Here is a 25,246-nt window from a genome sequence, read left to right on the forward strand (position 1 = left end):
GAAATTCTTATCATTGTTCAAATAACCAAATCCCTTGGTGCCAGATAATGAATTAAGAAATGTCTGCAAACGGTTCTAGATAAATTTAGATACATTTCAGTTCACTCATAGAAACACAAGAAACTGACAATACCAAAAATAGATCTCTTAGAATAAAATAAATTTTAGAGTTACCAAATAATTTTCCCTTCTCAACGTCAACATTATGCAAAGAGCACACACCTGAATGTGCATGATGCACACACACATATAATGTAGGGAACTCTTGTGAACATAAGAATTTATGGCCAAGTGAGGCTTGGAGCAGGTACTCTGTGGTGGATCACAATTTCTCCACGGAGGAAATGAACTCTTGGTGTAACTTGGTACTGAAGAATCAGTCCTTGCTAAAGGCTACCAGAAAGTTACGACTCTGTTATGGAGGTAAGGTGATGGGATGTGGTATAGATTTTTGTTACATAAGTGTGCTGTCAGACTGCCTGGTTTTCAATCTCAGTCCTTTCCCTTAATAATTGTGTGGCACTAGGTAGGGAATTTAATGTCTCAGTGCTGCTAAGTTTCCTCATCTGGTAAATGAAAAGAGTAGTAATTAGGACATACAGATATTTATAAGTCAACTGAGTTAATACATTAATGTGTCAGTGTGTTTGGTAAGCACTCAGAGAATGCTTTATAAATGTTTTTTTTTGTAGTAGGAATCGAACCCAGAGGCATTTTACCAGTGAGCCACATTTCCAGTCCTTTGTTACTTTTTATTTTGTGACAGTTCTCACTAAGTTGCTTAGGACCTCACTAAGTTGCTGAGGCTGGCCTCGAACTTGCAATATTCCTGCCTCAGTCTCTAAAGTCACTGGGATTACAGGTGTGTGCCACTGCGCCTGGTTCAGTGAATGCTTTTTATATTTATTTTTTCTTCACTTATCTGACTTGCTACAACTCATGTTCAAATATTGCATTTTGACATTAATGTTGTTATATAATAATTTCTAATCCATATACTGAATGTTTACTTTTCCTCTTTATGTATATATTTAAAAAAATAAGCTGGGTGAGGTGGGTACATGTCTGTAATCCCAGCTACTTGGGAGATAGAGGCAGGAGGATCACAAGACCCAGGATGTCATCCTGGGTAACATGATTATACCTCTCTCAAAACAAAAGACATAAAATTAAAAATGTCACTGATATTTCATTAGGCATTTCTGCGATTATATTAAAGTATTTGAGTATCAAAGGTTTGTAAAAATATGTGAATAGAAAACATTCTAAAGGGCATATGCCAAAAATAATAGTATCTGCAGGTAACTGAGGGACTTTTATCTTGTTTACTATGTTTATAAAAATTTTTACATAAATTTTAATTTAAAGGAATAACTTATAAATGGTATAAAGACTTTGTTAGGATTCAAATGAAGTTCTTATTGTACAAATTTATTAATCCTCCACCTTGAATTATGATTTACTTGAAAAATCATTTTAAGATCAAATAAATCCAGCAACTTAAATCTCTATCATTCTTTGATTTCTAACCATTATTCAGATTTTATATATAATCTAAATATTATGTAACTGAACATTAAGGTATATATGATATGTGATCAGTGTCTTTCCACATAATAATAAGTAAATGCCTATTGTTTGAACACTGGGAAAATAACTGAACTTTCCTACCTATTTATTTGAAAATTACTCTATGAAGATAACTGATTAGACTATTAAAGTCTGCCAATATTTTGCAATGCACTGAAATCTACTCAAGTGGAAACAACCTTACTTATTTTCAGTGGCCTCGTTCAAGCAAACTTACATTATTGCACAAGATGCTACACTGGTGTTCAAAAGCATGAAATGACTCCCCCCCCCCCAGTATTACAGGGTGAAGGCAAATGTTTTTTATTTATTTACTTTGAGTTTCAAATGTGAGGCCAGTTTGGGTTCAGACATTTCTAGGAAAAAACAATTCAAATATTCTCTATGATATCAATATGGAGTCTATGCAATTGAACACCTCTAAAATTATTTGTAAAACTGAAACAGTCTGGATATTCTTTAAGTTTAACCGATTGTATACTTTTATAAAACTCCCTTCTGGTCACTTTATATAAAGGAGATACAAAAACAATATTGACCTAAAACTCTACTTCTTTTATCTTGTTTACTATGTTTATAAAAACATAGTAATTTTATGTCTGTTAAGTGTTCTGTTCTTCTTAAATAGCTTTTTGATAAGTGTTGTTTCCTGAAAAAAAATATATATTTCAAAGGACATCAATGTGAGAGAAGAGCTCTGCAATCTCAAAGGCCCTGGATTGCTTTCCCCTAAGGGTGACATTTTTTCCCAATCATTAGATAAGTGATCTGTCTGAGAAAACCATCAGCAAAATGTTTTAATATATGACTTCCAACTTAATTGCTGTATTATAGCAGCAGAAATGTACAGGTGTCTGCAAATATTCTTTTAAAATGATTAATAACTCCTTGGAGACAATAGTTGACATATAGGTAGTAGTTGATAATATAAGAAATATTGCTTCTAGATAGTGAAAATATAAATAATTTTACTTGAGAATGCTTTCTTTCAAACTTGTATTTGTCTCTCTCTCACTTTTTAAATTTATTTTTGGGTATTGGGGAGATTGAACCCAGGAGGTGCTTAACCATTGAGCAACATTCCCAGCCCTTTTTATATTTTATTTAGAGACAGGCTCTTGCTATGTGGCTTAGGGCATTGTCAAGTTGCTGAGGCTGGCTTTGAACTCGAGATCCTCCCGCTTCAGCCTCCCAAGCCACTGGGATTACAGATGTGTGCCACCGTGCCTGGCTTAAACTTCTATTTCTTTAGAAGATAAAATAAACATCCAGTTGATTAAAGAGATCCCTGTTCTAATTAGAGAAGAATATTATTAATTATTTATTTGTATCTATGCAAAAAGTGTTTTTTTTAAAAAAGCTTAATTTATTTTTTTTTAAAAAGATATTTTATTTATGGACACAATATCTTTATTTATTTATTTTTATGTGATGCTGAGGATCGAGCCCAGTGCCCCACACATGTGAGACAAGCAATCGACCACCAAGCCCCAGCCCCAGTCCTATGCAAACAATCTTCACTTCAAATGTATTTAATTAAATCAATTGTCTTTTATTCTATTAAGTAAAGGAGGAAAAAAGAGAAAGAGTTTTGAGGTTTCTGGGGATTTACAGGGAGCAGATTTAATCTCATATTTGTAACCATAGGAGCAAAGCAAGAAATGCATTCGTAGACTTGTCTTATGTAATCTTTTTAAAAAGCCATGGGAAAGAAAAAAGTACTATTATCTCAGAAGAAATATCAGAATCAAAGACATAACAATTGCCCAATCTTTAAATTCTAGTTTTGAAGCAAAATAATTCAGAAAAAAAGCATTCATTCATGTATTTAATTATAAAACAGCAGGCTGCTTAGCTCAGTTGGATTCCCTGGATGTAGACTTTGGACATAGGGATCCCTGAGTACATGATTTATTGAGAGAATGCTCTCAGGAGGAAAACCATAGGGAAGTGAGGCAGGCGGGGCAGACAGGGGAAGAAGATCAGCTGAAATGTGGCCTCCAAGGCCAAGCTCAGCAGATCTCCCTGGGAGCAGTGGAACATGGACTGCAACACAGAAGTTGGCCACTGGAAGCAAGGGGCCTGAGCTGTTAGTCACAAGGTCGGCCAGTCCTTGGGCCTGGGTGCTCCCCCTCCAAGGAAGAACCTGCTAGGTATGTCAGGTAAGGTGGTACCTGTCAGCCCAGGCCAGCCCTCAGATTTTGGCAGCTGAGAGCTGTTTGTAGTCAAGCCCTATGGCAGCCTATACCAATAAGTGGAGCAGCTTGGAGAGGAGATCCTTATAGGTCTCCAACAGAATCCCCTTTCAAACAAGTAAATTAACCTCCTTCAGTAATCCCCATACAAGCAGCAATTGCTTGAACTAATCTCTCATTAAATCCAAGCAGGGGGGACTAAGTACTTTTTATTGTTTCATTTTTCTCTCTGAAAAAACTAAGCACAGTTATTAGGGGCAAATTAACTTATGAAGCCTGCATATTCCTGTCTACTATTAGGTAAACTTTTCTGTTGGTATAAAATAAGCCTATTCCTGCATACTGCAAATTCTTCATAAAATTTTCCAGTCTAATTTTAAATTTGATCATACAGGATGATGTATCTGTTGGTCTTATGCAGTATAATGCCCATAGTATAAAGAAGAACCTGGAGCTGAGGGTATAACTTAGTGGTAGTGCACACAGTTAGCATGTTCAAGGCCCAGTATTCCATGATCTCTAGCACCAAAACATATGAGGTAAGAACCTGGAACATTTTACCTTTAGGTTAAATTGCTTTCCTTTTAGTTCATCTTATTTTCTCTCATGTTTAATAAGCTCAATGCCCAAGATCAAAAATTTCTAAAACTCTATAGAAAGTAAAAGGAAATAATCACAGGTTCAAAATGTATTAATATGTTCCTTGAAAATCTGTTTAAAACAGTGAAACATTTCAAATATCCAAAATTGGGGATTAGATAAATAAATTATGATGTGACAAAAGACTGAGCCACTAAAAGTCATTTTGTAGAAGAAAATTTAATGCCAAATGCAGTTGCACAGGCCTGTAATCCCAGAATTTAGGAGGCTGAGGCAGGAGGATTGCAAATTTGAGGTCAGTCTGGGCAATTTAGTAAGATCCCATCTCAAAATAAAAAATTGAAAGGGCTAAGGATGGGGAATGTGGCTCAGTGGTTGAATACTCCTGGGTTCAATCCCTTGTAACACACACACACACACACACACACACACACACACATACACACACAGTCTAAATTATATGAACTTATTATCAATATTATCCCATTTTTTAAAAAAGTAAAATTGAACATAAAAAGATGACCTATGTCTACAACCCATATTCACAGTTCCTCTCTCTGAATGTTTGAGTCTTGTTTTTATTTTGGAAATTTTACATAATCCTGAGTTATTTTCAGAATAAGTAAAAGGTTATCTAATAAACATTACCAACTCTAATTTGTTGGTAGGATTTGTTAATAGGCAAACAAGTTATCCAAGCAATTTCCAAAGTTTTTTCCTTACATTATTATCTGTCCATTTTTTATTTTTTCTTGAAAATTTCCTCTGAAAATTCAAGGGAAATATGAAGAGCTAATTTCTATCATTTTTCTAAATACTGATGTCATCCCCAATAATCATTAGATTATATTTCACTTTTTTGAAAATCAAAAGAATTGTCACTCTTATTTAAGCCCTATATTTTTTAGACTTTATTTGTAATATGTCTTCACCCTTTAGTAATTATTCTTTAGGTTGGATGTGGTGGCTTACTCCCATAATCCCAGGTACTTGGGAAGCTGAGGCAGGAGGAACGACAATTTGAGGCCAGCCTGGGCAACTCAGTGTGACAGTGCCTCAAAATAAAAGAGGGCCCTGGATTTAGGTCAGTAGTAGAGCTCTTACTTACCTAGAATGTGTGAGTTCCCCGGTTCCATACCAAAACAAAAGATTATTCTTTACATGTGACATCCAATTTAGAATACTATATAAATTATTTCAGGAACCCATAACTCTCTACATGTAATAATAATAGTTAGTAATCATTTTAGGGTCCATAACCACACTCCAGGCATTGTATTCAATACTTTGTGTATTGTACAAAATCACAAAAGCCGTTTGAACATCCTGCATTTTATATTTAAAACAAAGGAAAATACAAATGACTTGATTATCTTCACTTTCCTGTGCCTTAATCACCTTTAATTGGTATGAACTCATCCAGAAACACCTGAAACAGCAAGATGTGTACTGTTTAACATGATCACAAGATAAGATGCTAGTGGTGTCCACAAAAGATGAAATATGAAAAGCTGAGTTATCATCTGGATGTTTTGTGACATGATGCAGAAATTCATGAAACTGTGTTCCAATATGCCATTTTTATTTCCCTGGAATAAGATCACTTAGGTAAAGTCAGAAAGTTGGTGTGGAAATCATGCTTCACACCCTGAGTAAGATTACAACACCCTCTCACCTCTTTCTTTACTTCCTCTTCATCCTCCAGTGTCAAAGCAGCCAGTTGCTTAGCTCTCTGCTCCATCAGATTCACATATCGGATTGGGTTTGACAAAGCTTCGATCACATCTAAACAGGGAAGAAATGTTTTAGATGGAAGGTTCTGGAGGTATTGATTACCTATCATCCATCTAACCACCCATCCATCCAACACTTTGTCCATGTATTCACTCATCATCCAACTACCCACTCATCCATCTGCCCATTTAGCATCCATCTTTCACTCTTCCATCCACCTATATACCTTTGTACCCATTAATGCAACATTTTGGAAACAGCCAAGAGTCAGGACTTTGCTGAAACCTTAAGAAGACAGAATTCAAAGGCGTTCAGCTCTGAAAGCCGCATTGGACAGGTTCAAACTCAGGATGCCACAAAATTTCACATTCTCTAGTTTCTTTTTAAAACATCCATCTGTCCCATTGTGTTCCTAACATTTGTCTTATTTGGCCCAAATTGTATCTCATAAACAGAAACATTTCATAGAAAGAGCCCACTTTCCACACTCTTGGAACAATCCAAATATTTGGCAATATGGGTCTTATTTGCATGACAGTAGTTAGGTGGAGGGAGTTATTATGACCATCTCTGGATGAGGGCTATGTTCCAAGTTTGCCATAGTCTCCACCATTTCCCAGTGTCTTTTTCCCTCATGGAATATTTGGTACTATAAGCATTTAAATTTGTGATTTTTGTTTGACATTGTCACAAGTTAATCCTCTATATTAAGGACTCTATACATGAAAAAGATCAGGATTCTTTTCTTTTCCTCTTGGTATGGGGATTGAACCTAGGAACACTTTACCACTGAACTACACCCCAAACCCTTTTAAAAAATATTTTGAGGCAGGGTCTCGTTAAGTTGCTTAGGGCATCACTAAGTTGCTGAGGCTGGCCTCGAACTCATGATCCTCTTGCCTTATCCCCCCAAGTCAGTGGGATTATAGGTGTCAACTCTGTGCCCACCAGGATCAGGGTTCTAAAACTAGCTGAAGCCAAATTCATTGCACAGACCTAGATAAAGAACTGTAGCCCCCGCCCCGGGTAGCATGAGTCAAGAATTTCTGAGCCCATGAATATAAGACTACCAGTGAGTAAACACGTTCCAAACGGAGGCATTGAGATTTAAATGGAAATAAACTGCATTAAAATGTAATCACAAAGTCTGAGCAACATACCTCTAAACATACAAACAAAAACAGAAGGGATTCGGAGGTCACAATCTTCTGCCTTGGTTTGGTCCAGTGCTTCTTCCACTAAGCCACAAAAACATGAATGACCCCAGATGGAGACATGCCCTTGAGTCAGGTTGCTTACCTGCATATGTGTCTGGCACATAGTCTTTCACTTCTATGTAGACAAAGACAGCTGGCAGCATTAGGGGCTGGTTCCTTTCATTCCTCAGACAGATGTAGTGATAGCCTGGAGGGTGACAACAACACTGGGTATCACATATCGTCTTCACAATGTTAGCTACAGCTATGAACATCTGTGTGACGGAAGGGTTTATTTTAGGTGACTTTGGATGACAAATGGGTCACTTCTTTCTCATATAACTTCGAGTGATGAGGTCTTATTTACTTCATCAGATAGAAAAACATTGTTGATTCTATTTTTTTCCCTTTCTAACCATATTCTCCCCCAAAAGAGAGAATTTAAAAATACATGCCACAGTTTGAACTATTGGTCCAAATTTGTTCCTTATAGTAGAATTATACTTGATTTCTTGATTGGGGTACAGTATAGGGTATGCAGTGGTCAATGGGATGTTAGCACTGTGGCCCAAGCAGAGGTACAAAATGCATATGTGGAGTGAGACTTGTCCTTTTGCATTCTGGTGATCTTCCAAGAGAAGTCCATACTCTGGTTGCCATTGTCCCTTCAGCCTGCACCCCAGAATGAGCACACTTGGAACACACCAGAACCCAATTAATGGCTTGAAGCACAGCTATGTTGCTGAGGCCAGGCTGGATCAGCTAAACCTTGTGCAATGGTTTGGATGTGATTTTTCTCCTTGAGTTCATCTGTGGAGCTTAGTCTCCAGTGTGATGATGTGAGAGGTGGTGGGAACTACAAGAGGTGGAGATAAGTGGAAGGATCACTGGGGTTGTGGCCTAAGGAGAGATTAAGATAGTTCTCTAGGACCCTGAATTAGTTCTTGAGAGAGGGTTTTTATAAAAAGAGCAAGTCTGGCTCTACTCAGCTCTCTGGGTTCCTATTTGGCAAGGTGATCTCTCACTCCCAAATGCACATGTCTTCTATGATGCCACCCAGAATTAAATTAGGTCCTCACCAGAGGCAACGTTGATAGGATGATGGGATGCCTAGTTTTGTGAGCTAAACAAACCCTTTTCTTTATAAAGCAGTTTACCTCAGGTATTTTCATTATAGTAGTGATAAAACAGACAAATATAAACTGCTAACCTTCAGACTCATGAGCCAGGAACATAAATACTTTCATATAAGCTTCAGATATTTTATTACACATAATTATTGTAACAAGAACACATTACAGTTGGATCACAAAGACAAGAAACTACCAGATTTAAGTAAAAGATCATATAGACCTTTTATATAGCAAAATTACAAAGCCCCAGATAGTTGCTTAAATTGGTGATTTTATTTTATAGTTGGTAAGGAACTTCTCACCGCATTATCCATACCTGGCCGAATGGCTTGTACTGGCAAGATCCGGTGGCCAATAAATTTCCCTCCTTCTTCATAAACTGCTATCCTCAAACAGGCCAGAGAAGGAAGAACCACCTGAGAGGATAAAAATAAATAAATAAAAAAAATAAAAAATAAAAAAGCACACTGGGTGACAAGAACTGGTTGAAATTCCAAGAAAGAAGTAGGTCCTGGTTTTCCAAAGCCAAGTTGAAGTTTGTACTTAGCTCATTTAGATAAAAAGTTAAACTCTTGTCCCAGAAGTTAAATTTTCAGAAGGAAAGGACATGAGTTAACAATAGTTGGGCTCCATTCGTGTTTTGTCACCTCCCTTCCAGCGAGGGATATGTACAAACCAGGCTGTTTTCTTTGCACATGAACATTTTTAATGTGAGAAATGAGAAAAGTTCTCTGTTTGAATACAGCTAATGGTCTTGATATTTTGTATTTAGTTTCCTGTTTTCAAAATCCAATTGCTTTGTAAACTTCTGAATTGTCAAATTAACCAGAAGTGATTGTTTATTTTTATTATTATTTTTTTCCCTCAGTAGAAACACATCAAAAACACAATGTTGTGGGCTGGAGTTGTGGCTCAGTGGTACAGTGCTCACCTGGCACATGTGAGTCACTGGGTTCGACCCTCAGCACCACATAAACATAAGTAAATAAAATAAAGGTATGTGTCCAACTACAACTAAAAAAAAAAATTTAAAACAAAAACACAGTATTGTGTCAAGAATACAAGGACTCTCTCCCCCGCCTCACTTTTTGGTACTGGGGATTAAACCCAGGGGTGCTTTTACTACATCCCCAGCCCTTTTCCCTTTTTAATTTGAGACAGTGTCTCCCTAAATTGCAGAGATTGACCTCCAACTATCAATCCTCCCATTTCAGCCTCCTGAGTCACTGGGATTACAGAGTGTACCACTGAGACCCACCTTTTTGAACACAATTGGCTCTTCTTCCCAGACAGGATTTACAGCATTCCCTTGGGAAGTCTTGGTCTTGAATGCCTTCCTCCTGGTGTCCACAGGCAAACCAAACATATCCACTTCAACATAAGTCCCAACTTTCTTATCAGAAAGAAACTGACCTGAAATAATCTAGACAACAAACAACAAAAAATACATCTTGAAAAATGAGTAGCAAAGATACAAGATGCATTTTAAAGGGGATACAAATGCTGCTGCTGAATGTTAAATTATAAGCAGAATGAAACAGAAACAAGATTAGCAATATGAATTTCTCTTAAGAAGCTGGTGGAGGAATAATGACTGTGGAAAAGCTTAGGAGTCAACCTAAGACAGAATAGTGTAGAAGGAATAAATAAGCAATATCTACCATAAACCATCAAGAGCAGTTGATCATTACCTCTGACCTCACCCAGTTAGCCATCTGCACAATTGTGGGCATTCTTTGCTTAACTAAAGAACTAACCAACATTGTGGGGTTAAAGGAGATTTTAAGGTTACATATTCATAAAATGTCTCCCAAGTCTGCCCCTTTTTCTAACCGAGTTGTCCAAATCTGAGGGATCTATCATTAAGGTTAATGGAGACAAAGAAGATGTGTCTGCTCTATACCAGAAAAAGGAACAGCAGCAGGAGGCAAGAGATAATGGAGCAAAGCTGATACATTTGGATTGTGTTTAGAACACAGTTGCCTGCCGGTCAAGAGCTTTCTGAGCTCAGTCCTTGAAAGGGGTCAGAATTTCCAAGAGTAGGGCTGAGTCAGAGGTCAGACACAATGGTGGAATGGGAATAGTCATCAGAGGCTGCATAAAGTCAAAGTTGGCAACGTGCTGATGAGGTCAGAGATTCTGAACAAGTGAGAGAGAAAGTCATTCAGAAGGCTCTCTGAACTTGTTCTGGGACCATCCATTCTCCCTGAATGTTCTCTCTGGCTCAAGTGCACAGGATCTGCTAGAGATAATCTCTCTGTTCAACCTGAGGTTCCACATGAGAACTACTCAGCAGGCTTTTTTGAGTTTGAAACTTCCAAGTGATGTGAGTTCCACTGGGAATTCAGATGCACCAAGGAGTTTGGATGCTTATGCAGTTTGACCAAAGCAGACGCCTAAAGTAAATTAATGGCATTAAAACACAGTGTTCGTGTCAGCAAAATAGGTGGGTTTATAAATCCATTCTGGAACCTTGAAGATCAAAACAAAGGTATGAGGGACAGAAACGAGCTGCATGCAGGTCGAGCTGTACTGTTCAAGATAGGAAGGACTCCACTGCATTGTGGTCTGTCCCAGAGCAATATCTCCTCTGGAGACGGGAGCAGTAGGTTACAAATGCCTGGGCCTCCACTACTTCTTTAACACTCACTTTCCTGCCTCTGTGTCATTATTTTATAATTGCTTGTTCTGTCGCAGTAGGATTCTCAAAGCAAAATAAAGAAGCAAGAAAACATGAAACAGGATGATTCTATAAACCAGGCAAAAACATTAGTTTGACTCAGTTATAACAAGCATTGACAAGGATTCTAAAAATAGCATTTTATGAGCATGAGAGGCTTCTGAGTTTATCTTAATCACACGGGGTGGGAATTTGACATCCTCTGCTGAAAACAATTTCCTAAAATAAATATAATCATGAAGCTCAAGTTGTGCCAACTTCACTCTTGGCTTAAGAGGGTTTGTAATAACTTCAAAAGACAAAATATTTCACTAAAATTTTATTTTAAATCTTTGATATAAAATGAAAGAAGTTTTGGAGGAAAAGGGGGATCGGTTGCTTAGGTTAGATAGAAATTAGTGTAATGTGATAAGGTCTCTTTTTACATAGTCTTCAAATGCCTTGGTTCAAGTCCAATCTGAAAATTGCATTTTGTGCAACGAGAGTCTCCTAGTTCCAGAGTTATTTAGTAAAACATAAAATAAATGATACTTTAAAAGAGCAAACAAAATTCTAGCTTTTGTCTAATAATGAACGACTTACGGAATTCATGTAAAAACTTCTTTATAAAAATAAACTCCTCTTTCATAGTATTAAAAACATTTTCTGACAGCTCAAAAATATCTTCTGTAACATTTATTTCAAAAACTGAAGAAAGTGCTTTTGGAATTATTTTTTGGATCATATATATATATATATATATATATATACACACACATACACACACATATATGTATATATGTATGTATATATATATATATATATATATATATATATATATATATATAAAATAAAGCAACCCTTTAAGATTATTAGTGTGAATTTTAAAAGACCTGAATGATATGGTAGAAATTAAAAACCCATGCTAACCTGAAAGCTTGTGTTCAATATTTAATAACTTAGTGGATTTTTTCCCCTTTAATTTTGCTCAGGAACTAGTAAGAACTAGTGGGGGCAGGGAAACACCTGAACTCTTCCATCTGGGTCACTAATTTTCATGTAAATTTCATGGGATATTTACATCAAAAGAGCATTGGCCATGGTGGGTCTCACTAGTTCATTTGATTGGACCCTAATAAGATTCATGTGTCCTGTGAAAATTTCTCATGAAAATTTGATACTTAAAAGGAAAAACCTATAGAAAGGAAGTAGAGCATTTACTAGATATTACATATTTAATGACTAAACAACTTCTTTATGCAAAATAGATAATATTTAAGACCTTTGTTAGGGACAAGGGTGTCCATACCTTTACAGATAAAGTGTTGGCCACTATCCCATCAACGATGCCTTCCGTAAACGGATCAAAATGCTTGTCTGGCCTCCTCATAAACTCTGGCTTCAACCTGTAGCCACTCTTCCCATTGTATTCATACATGCCCATGTTGATTTGCATTGCCAGGTCTAAATAATCAAAAATACAAAACTCACTGTGAAAGTATTTATGTTTGCAATGAGAAAGTAAGACAGGGAACTAAGATTTATTATAGCACACTTTGGTAACTGTTCTCTTTAACCAAAGAAATAGTTATTCATTGTGAAAATGAGGATAACAATGTATGGAAAAAAATCCAGCTGTAATCTCCAGACCCAGAGAAAATACTATCAACAGATTGGTTTATAATCTTTTTTTTCCACTTTAAATGTATTTTTATTACAACATGTCAATTCCATTTAATATTTCTCTGCTTTAATTGTTTTAATTTTTATTTTTTATTAGTTGCTTGAGACAACACAATGATCTTGACATATCATACATTTGATTCAAATGGGGTATGAATTCTCATTTTTCCACATGTACAGATTGCAGGATCACATTGGTTTTACAGCCACGTTTATACATACAGCCATACTAGTGTCTGTTGTATTCTGCTGCCCTCCCTATCCCCCCTTCCCCTCCCCTCCATCACCTCTCTCTACCCAATCTACTGTGACACATTTCTCTCTCTCTTTTTTTCCTTCCCCCTTACACCAACATATATGTATTTTGTATAATGGTGAGGGTCTCCTTTCATCTTCCATGCAATTCCCCTTCTCCCTCCCATTCCCTCCCACCTCTCTTCCCTGTTTAGTGGTAATCTTCTTCTCATGCTCTTCCTCCCTACTCTTGTTTTGAGTCACCTCCCTTATATCAGAGAAGACATTCAGCATTTGTTTTTTAGGGATTGGCTAATTTAGCATAATCTGCTCTAATGCCATCCAGTTCCCTGCAAATGCCATGATTTTGTTATTTTTTAGTGCTGACTAATAATATTCCATTGTGTATAAATGCCACATTTTTTTTTTTATCCATTCATCGGTTGAAGGGCATCTAGGTTGGTTCCACAGTCTAGCTATTGTGAATTGTGCTGCTATGAACATTGATGTAGCTGTGTCCCTGTAGTATGCTCTTTTTAGGTCTTTTGGGTATAGTCCAAGAAGGAGAATAGCTGGGTCAAATGGTGGTTCCATTCCCAGCTTTCCAAGGAATCTCTATACTGCCCTCCAAATTGGCTGCACCAATTTGCAGCCCCACCAGCAATGTATGAGTGTACCTTTAATTGTGATAGCTATATAAATTCCTTAGAGTAGATATTTTGGGCACGTTTATATTTCTTCTAATTTTCACCATTACATATAATATTTTGATGAACATCACTGTGGTAAAATCTTTGAATACTTATGATTTTCCTAGGAGTAGAATTTCTGGACAAAAGATGTGCACATTGGAAAAGTTTTTCTGATAATTTTGCTAAAATGCCCTTCTGAGAGCTTAGACTAATTTATACTCCCCTAAGACCAATTTTTGATGCTGGAATTATATATATATATATATATATATATATATATATATATGTATATATATATATATATATATCTTCACTGACAGGGGATGTTATAATGCTTTGTTTTTTAATTTATAGGAAAAATTTCCTTTTTAAAGTTTTCATTTCTATAATTAACTTATAACCAACATCTGATTATACATCGACTCTTTTCCAGTAGATAAAGGTCACTGATCAAAGTTTTCCTAAGATTCAATCAGTACCATCAAATAAACATTCACACTTACTGCAGTTGCTGGTGAAAAAAACAAAAACAAAAAAGTTGGAAGGCCAGAACTGTAGCTCAGTGGTAGAGCACTTGCCTAACATGCATAAGACCCTCTAGTTCTACAAATATCATAAAATAATAAAGTCATAAGGAATCTGGGAAGCTGTCACTGGTTGGTATTATCTGAGTCATGATTCATTTCTACTGATGTGGACAATAATGAGGGCATGATGGAATTATTTCAAAGCTCTGTGTAACAAATCATTATTAAAGCAGGGAAAATAAGTGAAAATTTATCTCTCATTTTATTAAACTTTTATAATTATGATACAAAAATCAGACAAAGTACTGAGGGAGAGAGAGAAATAATAGGCCTATCATATTTGAAAAAAAAATTTAACTCCAAAAGTCTAAGGAATTACATTGGCCAGTCATATGGTCTAATAAATAAAATACAAGAAGCAATTAGAGTTTATCTTAGGAACAAAAGAATAATTACATGTTGGGAGACCTATTAAGAGAATTGCTTATATTAATGAATATATGATCATATCAATTGTTGGCCAAGAGAAATACATTAGCATTTAACATAAATTCCTAAACTACTGTTGGTCAATTAGGACACGTGTATACTTCTTTAGGATTTTAAAGACTGTCACAAAATCATAACCCATATCATATTCGATAGCATAACTACATTAAAAGTCCTCCAAGTATCAGGATGAAGAAGATGCCCACTCCCAATGTTATCATTTAATATTATCTAGAATGATCAGCCTAAAGCAATAAGGAGTAGAGGAAATTAGATGTGATTAAATTGCTGTGTTTGTGCGTCTGAGAAGACAAATTTATTGCCCAAAATAGGCTATTTTAAAAGCTTAGGAAAATGATCACTTACAAAATATATATAAAATAAGTATACAAATATCAATAACTAGGAATAATATGTTAAAATGCAATTTTAAAAAAAGGAGAAAGATTTCATCTAAAGTAACTAGACCTCTAATGAGGGCTAGCAATTTTACTGAGGGTGTTAATATAAGATTTTTAAAAATGAAGAGTGAAGCATTCTTTTTGTGAGAGGAAAGCATAAAATTAAAAATATCAGTTTTCTTCAGATGAATTTATAAATTTAGATTTTAATAGAAATCTTTTCAATGGTCAGAGGGAAACATGATTCAATTAAACCAAATTCATTTAGAAAAGTAATTCCACTGGCAATACCAAGAGAAGAAATAAAAATTAATAGCAATGACAAATTGTCACTTCCAGGTAGTAAGCCATGACCTTTAACATAATAAAAAATGAATTATTGCATCTGGGAAGGCAGACAAATTTGTTAATAGAAAAGCTATAAAGTGAAAAAATGGATTCAAATTTAAAAAAAAAAGGTCACGTTGATTGCTTAATTCCAATTCAGTGGGGTAATTCTTTTTTTTTTAGATATTTTTATTGAAGGACTATAATTATAGATAATAGTAGGATTTATTTTGATACATTCATACATCTGCATGACATAATGTGTTCAAGTTCCTGCTCTAGTACTTCCCCCTGATCTTCCTCTACTCTACAAGTCTCCGTGTATTTTCATGAGATATTTTCTTTTTTTCCTGTTTCCTCTCTAGTTTCCACATGAGAGAAAACATATGACCTTTGACTTTCTGAGTCTAGCTTATTTCATTCAATAAGATGTTCTCTGGTTCCATTCATTTTCCTGCAAAAGTCATAATTTCATTCTTCTTTATGGCTGAGTAACCCTCCATGGTGTATGTGTATCACATTTTCTTTATCCTGGTAATGGACACATAGGCTGGTTCCATAGTTTGGCTATTGTGAATTGTGCAGCTATACACATGGATATGCATGTATCCCTATGGTGTGCTGTCTTTAGTTCTTTTGGATAAATGCCAAGGAGTGGTATAGCTGGGTCACATGATGGTTTCCTTCCTAGATTTTGGAGGAAACTCCATACTGATTTTACTAATTTACAATCCCACCATCAGTGTAGGAGTGTTCCTTTTCTCCATATCCTTGCCAGCTTTTATTAATATTTGTATTCTTGGATATTTGAAATGTGACTTTGAAACAGAACATTTGGATGAGAATGAGCTGTGCTACTTACCCACGGTCTGGAAGTTAAGGGCCACCATCTGACAGCCTGCATTCCAGAAGAGCTGGGGCATGTAGTTGGATGAGTCCACACGTGTTCCTTTTGGATATATTCTGCTCAGCTGCATTTTGTTATATCTGGACCATCATGTTAAGTAGTGAATACAGTAATGAAAACAATGAGTTGGGCTGGGGTTGTAGCTCAGTGGTTAGAGCCCTTGCCTCACAGGGGTGAGGCACTGCGTTCGATCATCAGCATCACATAAAAATAAATAAATAAATACTAAAGATATTTTTTAAAAATAATAAAAAAACAAAACAACAAGAACAACAACAAAACACAATGAGTCCATGGTATGAACTGTGAGGCTAATATGTGCCTTTCTCTATTGGGGAAATGAAATGAACACTGATGATCACACTGGGTTAGTGGGTAAACCGTGCAGAAAGCTTTCTCAATGAACAGAACAAGTGTGCTTTTACAAACTCATCATCACCTTTACAGAGCCTGGTGGGTGAAAACCAATGAGGTGGCAAAAATGTCTGAGCCAAAGTCAATGTGATTTCGTGGAAGTTGTTAAGGACAATCTTAATGATTAAGGACGTGGCAGGAAGCTGTGTTGTGTTAAGTCATGTGAGAAGATGGTATTGTGTTTGGCAGAAGCAGATAATACGAACTGCACAGCTATTTTTGAAATGCTCTCTGCTCCTTTTCTTAACCTTCCCTGGGAATGCTGTTTGCCAAGAGTGAGGTCCTCTTTATGATTGATAATGAGGTAAATATAGCACAGAGGTTTCTGACCTTGCTTAATATTGTGGTTCAGTTTCCGTGCTGAGAACTGTGTAGTTGTTAAACAATGCACTATCTTGAAAACACAACTGACTAGTTCCAATGACCCAGTGGGGTGGAGGTTAGCTAAAGTTGTGAGCCAGGCAAAATGGGCTGGAATCTTAATTTAGGGACCTGCTAGCACTGTGATCTTGGGTGGGAAAGCTATTTCACTTTTCAGTGTTGTAGTTTCCTCATCTCTAAAGCAGACTTAAAATTCCTACATCACAGGATGTTTGTGAGAATAAAATGGGATAAAACCTATAACGAAAGATCTATTTCAAAGTCAATAGTGAATACTAATGGTAGTGATTTTTATAGTGTGACCTTACTTGTGGAGTCTACATTTCTTTCCCCTCCTCTTTGATGAGTTATAAAGGTAACTTTTATTCTAGGAATTGCTTCATGAAATTGAGTTCTTGGAGATAGTTAGCATTGACTTTATGCAAAAATGATTAAAAATCCAGTTTTTATTTTGGTTCATGGATAATGATAAAAATTGTATGATGCTGGGTGCAGTGGAGCATGCCTTCAATCCCAGCAACTAGGAAGGCATCACAAGTTCAAGGCCAGCCTTGGACACTTAGCAAGATTCTGTCTTAAAATAAACATTTTAGAAAAGGCTAATCCAAATAGCAACTCATAAAGCTAGAAGATTATTTCTGTCTAGAGATGAAGAAAAGCAGGATTCACCAAATTGCCACACAACCTTGTGTGGCAACCTTGTAAACTGGGCTTCTCTTTCTCCAAAGCCAGTTCTCTGCTACATCTTCCAGGGTACCCTGCTCAGCATTGTATATGAGCCCTGAGACCATTTCACTCCCAAGTTATGAAATAAGCCATTTTATGCATCTTTGAGCAAAGAAACAAACAGCGTATGACCTCAGAGTGGTGTTAATTCCGCAGACATTCGTCAAATCAAGGATACTCCACAAATTCCACCGGAGACTTCGTAAGTTGTTCGAGTCCTTTGGTTTCCACAAAGGAAGACATTTCAAAACTCTTGTTTCTTTCTGAGTTCAACAACAAAAAAGGAGGTTAGAAATAAAATTCAATGTTATAAATTACAATATCCTTAAAGAGGTAGGTAAATGTTCAGTGACGTGGAAGGCCATGAATTCTCAACCTAACTTTCATATTCAATGTTTTTCAGTGAACTATTTGCCAGTAATAAAAGTTGAGTCTTGCCAGTCCTCTTTTCTCTTTATGAACTAGGTGAGGTATACAATTATGGTTGTACAATTTAAGGGCATGAATGAGTTTTAGATGAGTATAGGGTGGCAATGAAAAGTGTTTGGTCAAAAGAGCAGTTACCCTGACCGTTTGCTCTAAATTCATTCAGACTGGCTCCTTGGGGCCATTGTTGACGATGACAAAATATACCAAAATATACCATCGAAAGGTTCCTGTTAGCACTGACTGTCTCATTCTGACCCACAATATCACCTGCTCTTGACCTTGGAACTACTAATGTGACATCAGAATTATGGTATTTCAAAGCAGAAAGATCCTTGGAGATTTTCTAGTCTTTTGGCCTTATTGTCAGATTAGGTAACAAAGACCAGAGAGGTGAATGTGCTGAAGATCTCAATATCCTTGAACACGAGAGAGTTATGAAAACAGGTTCAAGGTGAAATTCAAGGCTCCAGTTTGATGGAGAGGAATAAAACTAAGTTATCTCAGTTCAGAAAGACTTGAGAGTCAATTTCTCCACTGTCTACCCAACTCAAATCAACGGTTATATATGGGACTCAGACAAGAGTGGTGATATGGCTCGAAGCTTTTAAAGCTGAGTGACTTTTGATGACTTTTCCCTCTCTGACACCCCTTCTTAAAATAAAACCTCTTTCTTCTTCCAAAGTCACATTCAGTCTCCTTCCTTATCCATCTCCCTGACTTTTCCAATTTATCCATAGGAAAACCTTGGCTTCTCTTATTTTGGTCCATCATAAAATCTAGTTCCATAAGGCTAATTATCTGAAGGATGGCTATTAAATAAAATCAAGTTAACATGACCAGTACTTTGTAAATTATGTTTGCCATTCTTTTTCTTTCAAGGTGACGAAGTGATATGAAACACAAGGAGAAAAGCACGAGTCTTGTTCATCTGATGCTGTCATTAGCTGGTTCTGAAGAATTCAATGCATCTGCTCCATGTCATACTAGCTCCTTATTAGAAGGTCCTAACTAATGAATTAGGAAAATTCATTTTGCAGCCAATGAAAGTTGCAGTCATATAAATATAGCTAGGATGCTTCAAATTTAACAACTTGTAAAAAATATCAGTAATTATATGGCATCAGAAAATGTTATAATGTCTCTGTATAGACTGTATTAAAGTCAAAAATCTTTGGTGTAGATCTCTAGACACCAGATGGCAGTAAGACTCTCAGGGCAAAAATTATACAAATATAAATTTGTTAAAAGACTCTTGGATTTTGACACATCTATACAGCGGCCCTTTCTAAGGGGCTACAGTGTTCAAGCAAAATTTCAGTTCCATATAAGCAGCTAGCAAGGCCCAAGAGTTCTCTGAAATTTATGGAGTCTTTATGCAAATACGAGGAGCATTTTCATAAAAGGGCTTTCTATCTAGTTAGAAAAAAAAAGATGACTTTTTTTCTTTGCATTCACTACAGATGTGTAGTTGGAAGAAGAGAAAACACAAAGTGATGTGAAGTTAGTTCTATATTCTTTTAAATATATAGACTGTGCTGGACAGAGGGAATCTGAGTGAATGGGTTCTATTTTGAGTTACCAGAGTTGTTCAAGTCCTTCCTACTTCCCTCCTGGGGAGTGGGTAGCTAGTTTATTCAAAACCGTCTCCTATACAATGGATGGATCCCACTGTGTTGTTGCAAACCAAAATCAAAGGTAAAACTCTCAATTAAGCTGCCTGTTGAACTAGCAGCTTTTGGAGAACCAAGTATGGACTGTAACCCTGTTAAATATTCAGGGGAACATTATAGAATACTGTATCATAATAGTTTTTTTAAATATATATATATAAATGCACAGGGCTCTAGCTGTAGCTCAGTGATAGAGTGCTTACCTAGCATGTCTGGGTCCCTAGGTTCCAACCCTAACACTATATATATATATATATATATATATATATATATATATATATATTATATATATCACACGTGCATGAACACACACACAGTTTTCGGTATATGGAAAGGTAGAAAGATACTCAATTCATGCTTATAGTCACATCTTCACCAGCCCAGATGATCTCTGTTAAGGCATCATTGTTGATCTAGTGACCTCGTGTTTAAAATATATTCATTTTATGCTACAGGAAGGATTATAATCCAGGGAAAACTTACTTTTTGAAATTTCAAATGACTCAAACTTGACTGGCTGGATATAGTTCACCAGGTTAGACATCTCCTCCGTGGCCATGGCTTCACTCCCAGCAGTCCCCTGGAAGAAAAAGCAGGAATGAGAAATAAGCAACAATTCCAGAGTCGGCATTATATAATCAAGGGTTATTTTCTCAGGAAAATGGTCAGGTGACTCAAACCAGCATTAAGTCATCCCTCCTCTTTCGAAAATAATTCTTGCCAGTCAAAACTCATTATAGAAGAAAGAAAAGGCAAGGGAGAATGAGCAGTCCTGATCCAATATGCCTGGGTCCAGACGCGTTTTGGATTTGGGGGGATTTTGCTATACTGCATATATTTAATAAGAGATCTTGGGGAGGCGACCCATTTCTAAACGTGGAATTCATTTATGTTTCACATGCACTGGATACACATACCCTAAAGCTAATTTTTTTTTCTTTTCTTTTTTTTTTTTTTTAGTGCTGGGATCAAACCCAGGGCCTCTTGCATGCCCCCATCACTCAGCTACATCTTTAGTCCTGTTCAATATTATAAATAATTTTCCATGTGAAATAAAGTCTCGTGGGGTGGAAGCTTCCACCTTTGCATTCATACATGTGGAATCATGCCTGCATTCAAAGAGTTTTGGATTTTTGGAGCATTTCAGGTTTTGGATTTTCAGATGAGGGAGGGATGCTCAGCCTGAGGGAGGGGAGGCCCTGTTGTGCTGGATGGCTTGTGGTCTGGGCAACAGCATCTCCCCAGAGGGATGTGGGATCTCAGCCTCCTCTGAGGGTCTTGGGAATCAGAGTGTGTGCAGGTAAACAAGGTGATGTGAATGCACATTAAAGTTTGAAAAGCAAGGACACCTTTGATAGAAGATGGTATCTAAGGTGAGTAAATCAAGAACTCACTGTACAGTAAGAAAAGTGTTATGTAAGTGACTCCCAGATTAACTAAAATTGTTAATAATAATATGAAAAATACTGTCTTGTGGAAGTGAGTCGGGGTGGGCCAACAGCTTCTGCTTTCCTTCATTAATCTTTCTGACTCCCTCCTTCTTAGTTCCCCAAGTGCCTAATAGATAAGGAATATAGCATGGTGTAGAATTAATAGCTTAGGATCTAAGACCAGATGGTTGATTTTAAATCCCAAGAACACTAGTATGAAGCTATTCCATCTTGGACAAGTTACTCAACTGCTCTGTACCTCAGTTTACTTATTTGTAAAATAGGATAAAACCAGTCCCTATTGTACATAGGATTTTTGTAATTATTAACAAGTTAATTTATGTTAACGAGCTCAGAACAGAGCTTGGCACACAGTAAAATATCATGTTACTTTAGCTATTATTGGCTATTGTCCATTCTTTGATATAGATTTTAATAAAGAAGAAAATCAGTATTGGAATATTAGCACAAGACAGGCCTCTATAAACTGATCTAATATTTTCTCCTATTTCTAGAAGTTAAAATGTAGAGAGACAAGGCTTCTTTTGAAAAGGTCAGTTGAAACATTTAGGTTAAATGTTCATTGGGCAATATTAATTTGCAAATGCACAGTTTTTAAATGATTCAGAAGTACTGAAAAAGATAAATACACAATTTAAATTATTTTCAGGCAGATATATTTTACCGGGCATTGTAACACTTCCTCTCAAAAATTAAGTTGAAATTTTGTTGGGTAACATAACAAAGCAGATATTTAGACTAAGCTGGGGGTGGGGGTGGTGATGCATGGGATGAACATTAGAGCCCACAAGTTTGGGAACAGCTTGGGCAACATAGTGAGATCTGTCTCAAAAAAAATATTAGATTTTATTAATGGAAATTATTATAAGAGAAAGAACACCAAGTAAGAACAATTACTTGTTATTTATTTTTAAATAAACTCTAAAGATGCAACTACTAAGACAGAGGCCCTCTAACACATCTTAAGGAAGATTCACTGCAGACCTTTTCCCCAAAGCTTCTGTCATAACAAAATTCTAACATTCTAATTGATCTGTCTCTGAATTGCCTCTAGGATCAATGTAATTAATATTTCTGAGCTGATGATGTTACTTGGGATGTTTAAGCTTATATCAACAGATATCTCTAGTGGTTCCAAAATCACCACAATGAAATTAATGCTACATTTCTGAATATTCCTCCAAGCCCCATAACTTCTCTGGACTTGGAACAGTTTGACAACACATTTAGTAACCTCAAAAATTTAAGCCGGCTGTTGGATGTCATGCATTTATTCTTTCTGCCACTAGATGGCAGAAGGTGACTATGAAATATATCCAGGAGCCTACACCTGGCCTGCCAAGCGGGAGAACCCAGTCTTTTTTTTTTTTTTTTTTTAATTTTTTTTAATTTTTATTGTTGGTTGTTCAAAACATTACACAGTTCTTGATATATCACATTCACACTTTGATTCAAGTGGGTTATGAACTCCCATTTTTACCCCGTATACAGATTGCAGAATCACATCAGTTACACATCCATTGATTTACATATTGCCATACTAGTGTCTGTTGTATTCTGCTGCCTTTCCTATCCTCTACTATCCCCCCTCCCCTCCCCTCCCCTCCCCTCTTCTCTCTCTACCACCTCTACTGTCATTCATTTCTCCCCCTTGTATTTTTTTCCCTTTCCCCTCACTTCCTCTTGTATGTAATTTTGTATAACCCTGAGGGTCTCCTTCCATTTCCATGCAATTTCCCTTCTCTCTCCCTTTCCCTCCCACCTCTCATCCCTGTTTAATGTTAATCTTCTTCTCATGGTCTTCGTCCCTACTCTGGAGAACCCAGTCTTTACCCACCTCATCCATTGAAGATTTTTTACAGTCATCATCATCGTCATCATCATCACTTTCGGTCTCAGCTTCCCCTGTCAAATTTTAATAACAGATCGTGACGTCAACATTCGCAAGTTCAAAGCACTTGTCAACAAATGTACTAACAAAAATTGATTAGAGGGCTTCCTTGGAAATTGGCTTCTTGGTTTCTTTTTATTTTTGTTGTTGTTATTGTTGTTGTTGTTAATCATTATTATTTTAGGAATTTAAATTTTATTAGTTACAGAGAATTATCCGGACATTTTGAATATAGATTTTTTTCTCTAAATTTTATTTGGGAATAAAATACCCTTTAAATTTCCAAGCTCTATAAAAATTGAATCTCAACATTTTTTCTGTTTTTTTTTTTTTTTTAAATATGGCATCATATACAGTTTTCCTTCTTAAACACATGTTTCCTATTTTGGGGTATACATTCTCTCTCAGGGATGTTAGACTCTATGACCCTAATATAGATAAATTATCCCCTTTTTATTTGTCTCTCCTTTTCTAAGCCTTTGATGGAAGGTTTGACCAGTACATGGTTTAGTGACCTTGTGTCAACCTTCTCCAAGGATGCAGGGGACCTCACAGATGGCAAAGAAGGATTTATGAACCAGGGCAGGAACTGTGGGGTGACGGTAGCACACATGAAAACCAAAAAGTACCCACCACACTCTAGAATTTGTCTGCAAAGCTTCTCTAATAGCTGTATTTTCATAGAAAAAACGCATATATCTTAGAAAATGGTGACGTTCTGTTTCAAAGGGCAGGATAAAATTGGTGAACACTACAAAATCATTCTGATTGAAAGTCAAATCCAGACCTAATTCAATGTCATATTTAGCTAATATAAAAGGTCATGTCAGTGTATTTCCCCCCCTGAAGATTTAAAAGTCTTTTTCAAGGTAAAATATGCATACTTGTTTGAAACATGACATTATTCTATATCTACTGGATTCAGTCATGCTCAGTAATATCATTTGTGTAAAAATATTTCTAAGTTAAAAGTCAAGAAGGTATAGTTCTAAATCCATTCAACTACTTCTTTTAGAGCTCACAGACTGCAATGGCAAAATTATGTCAGTAGATGGCAGTATGAGCTCAATAATGGGGCAACCTGCATTGCCAAGAACCTTTCCTACTCCAGCCTTTTGAAAGTTATGGGCCCTACTCAATCTATGTAAATGCCACAATGCCCACAGCAGTGACCTCCAAAAAGCTCATAAATTTTTCCCTTAGTTGAGGAATTTCAATCAATTACTGAAGACAGCAGTGAGGAAAGTATTCATTAAATATCTGTAAAAGGGAAAGACTTCTGGTACCAACAAGGGTTATTTATGGCTTATTTCTTAAAGCCTTATAAAACCACTTTATGACGCCAATATTGTGTTAATAAGGTGAATCGATTACACTTTGCAAAGAAAATGTATCCTTTTATATTAGAAACATGTTCTTTTAGGAGATTACCATTTAAATGTTTTTTTATATTCAAGTTTGGCCCCCAACTTGTTCTTATTACTACTTTTTTTTTTTTTTAATTAGAGAGGGGATTCTTTTAATCAAGCAAACTGAAAAGATGTTTGGCAGAATCTTTCACAAAATGTTTCATGGGACACAATAATACACCAGTCACTGCAAGTACCCAATCAGGTCATTCTTTTGTTTCTGTGGGAAATAATTTGTTTCTCTCTTCTATAAGAGAAAGGACTTGGTTTTTCCTTCACAAGTTAAGTTTTTAAAACTTATTTACTTGTATTTATCTTTTAAACTGATACATAGCAATTGTACATATTTATGGGGTTCCCTGATAAGTCTTTGGAGAGGCCTCAGAGGAATCTTATTAAACTATATTGATCTTCGTTCTCTAAGACAAGTTTCCTGGCAGAGGGCAGACTCCTAAAAGTGCTCTGGCTAACACAGTCTGTGATAAGTAAATTAGTCTTGAAATAAGAT

The 25,246-nt window shown here is 36.2% G+C and overlaps 1 protein-coding gene across 3 annotated transcripts in view; it reads right to left on the reverse strand.

Moving 5' to 3' along the window:
* Positions 1–25,246, reverse strand: part of Plcb1 (phospholipase C beta 1) — a 722,370-nt gene that overhangs the window by 128,862 nt on the left and 568,262 nt on the right. For all 3 annotated transcript variants that reach the window (XM_058575379.1, XM_046433107.2, XM_046433108.2), the window contains 9 exons: positions 23,276–23,343; positions 20,471–20,567; positions 18,067–18,151; positions 16,323–16,447; positions 12,417–12,571; positions 9,707–9,871; positions 8,765–8,864; positions 7,419–7,523; positions 6,061–6,170 (listed from right to left, as the gene is read on the reverse strand). In XM_058575379.1, the coding sequence (XP_058431362.1) occupies positions 6,061–6,170; positions 7,419–7,523; positions 8,765–8,864; positions 9,707–9,871; positions 12,417–12,571; positions 16,323–16,447; positions 18,067–18,151; positions 20,471–20,567; positions 23,276–23,343 (1,010 nt within the window). The remainder of the gene's footprint in view (positions 1–6,060; positions 6,171–7,418; positions 7,524–8,764; positions 8,865–9,706; positions 9,872–12,416; positions 12,572–16,322; positions 16,448–18,066; positions 18,152–20,470; positions 20,568–23,275; positions 23,344–25,246) is intronic.

The sequence above is a fragment of the Marmota monax genome, unplaced genomic scaffold, assembly GCF_021218885.2.
Source record: "Marmota monax isolate L192 unplaced genomic scaffold, Marmota_monax_Labrador192_F-V1.1 WCK01_AAM20220418_F8-fsc00014, whole genome shotgun sequence".
NCBI lineage: Eukaryota > Metazoa > Chordata > Mammalia > Rodentia > Sciuridae > Marmota > Marmota monax.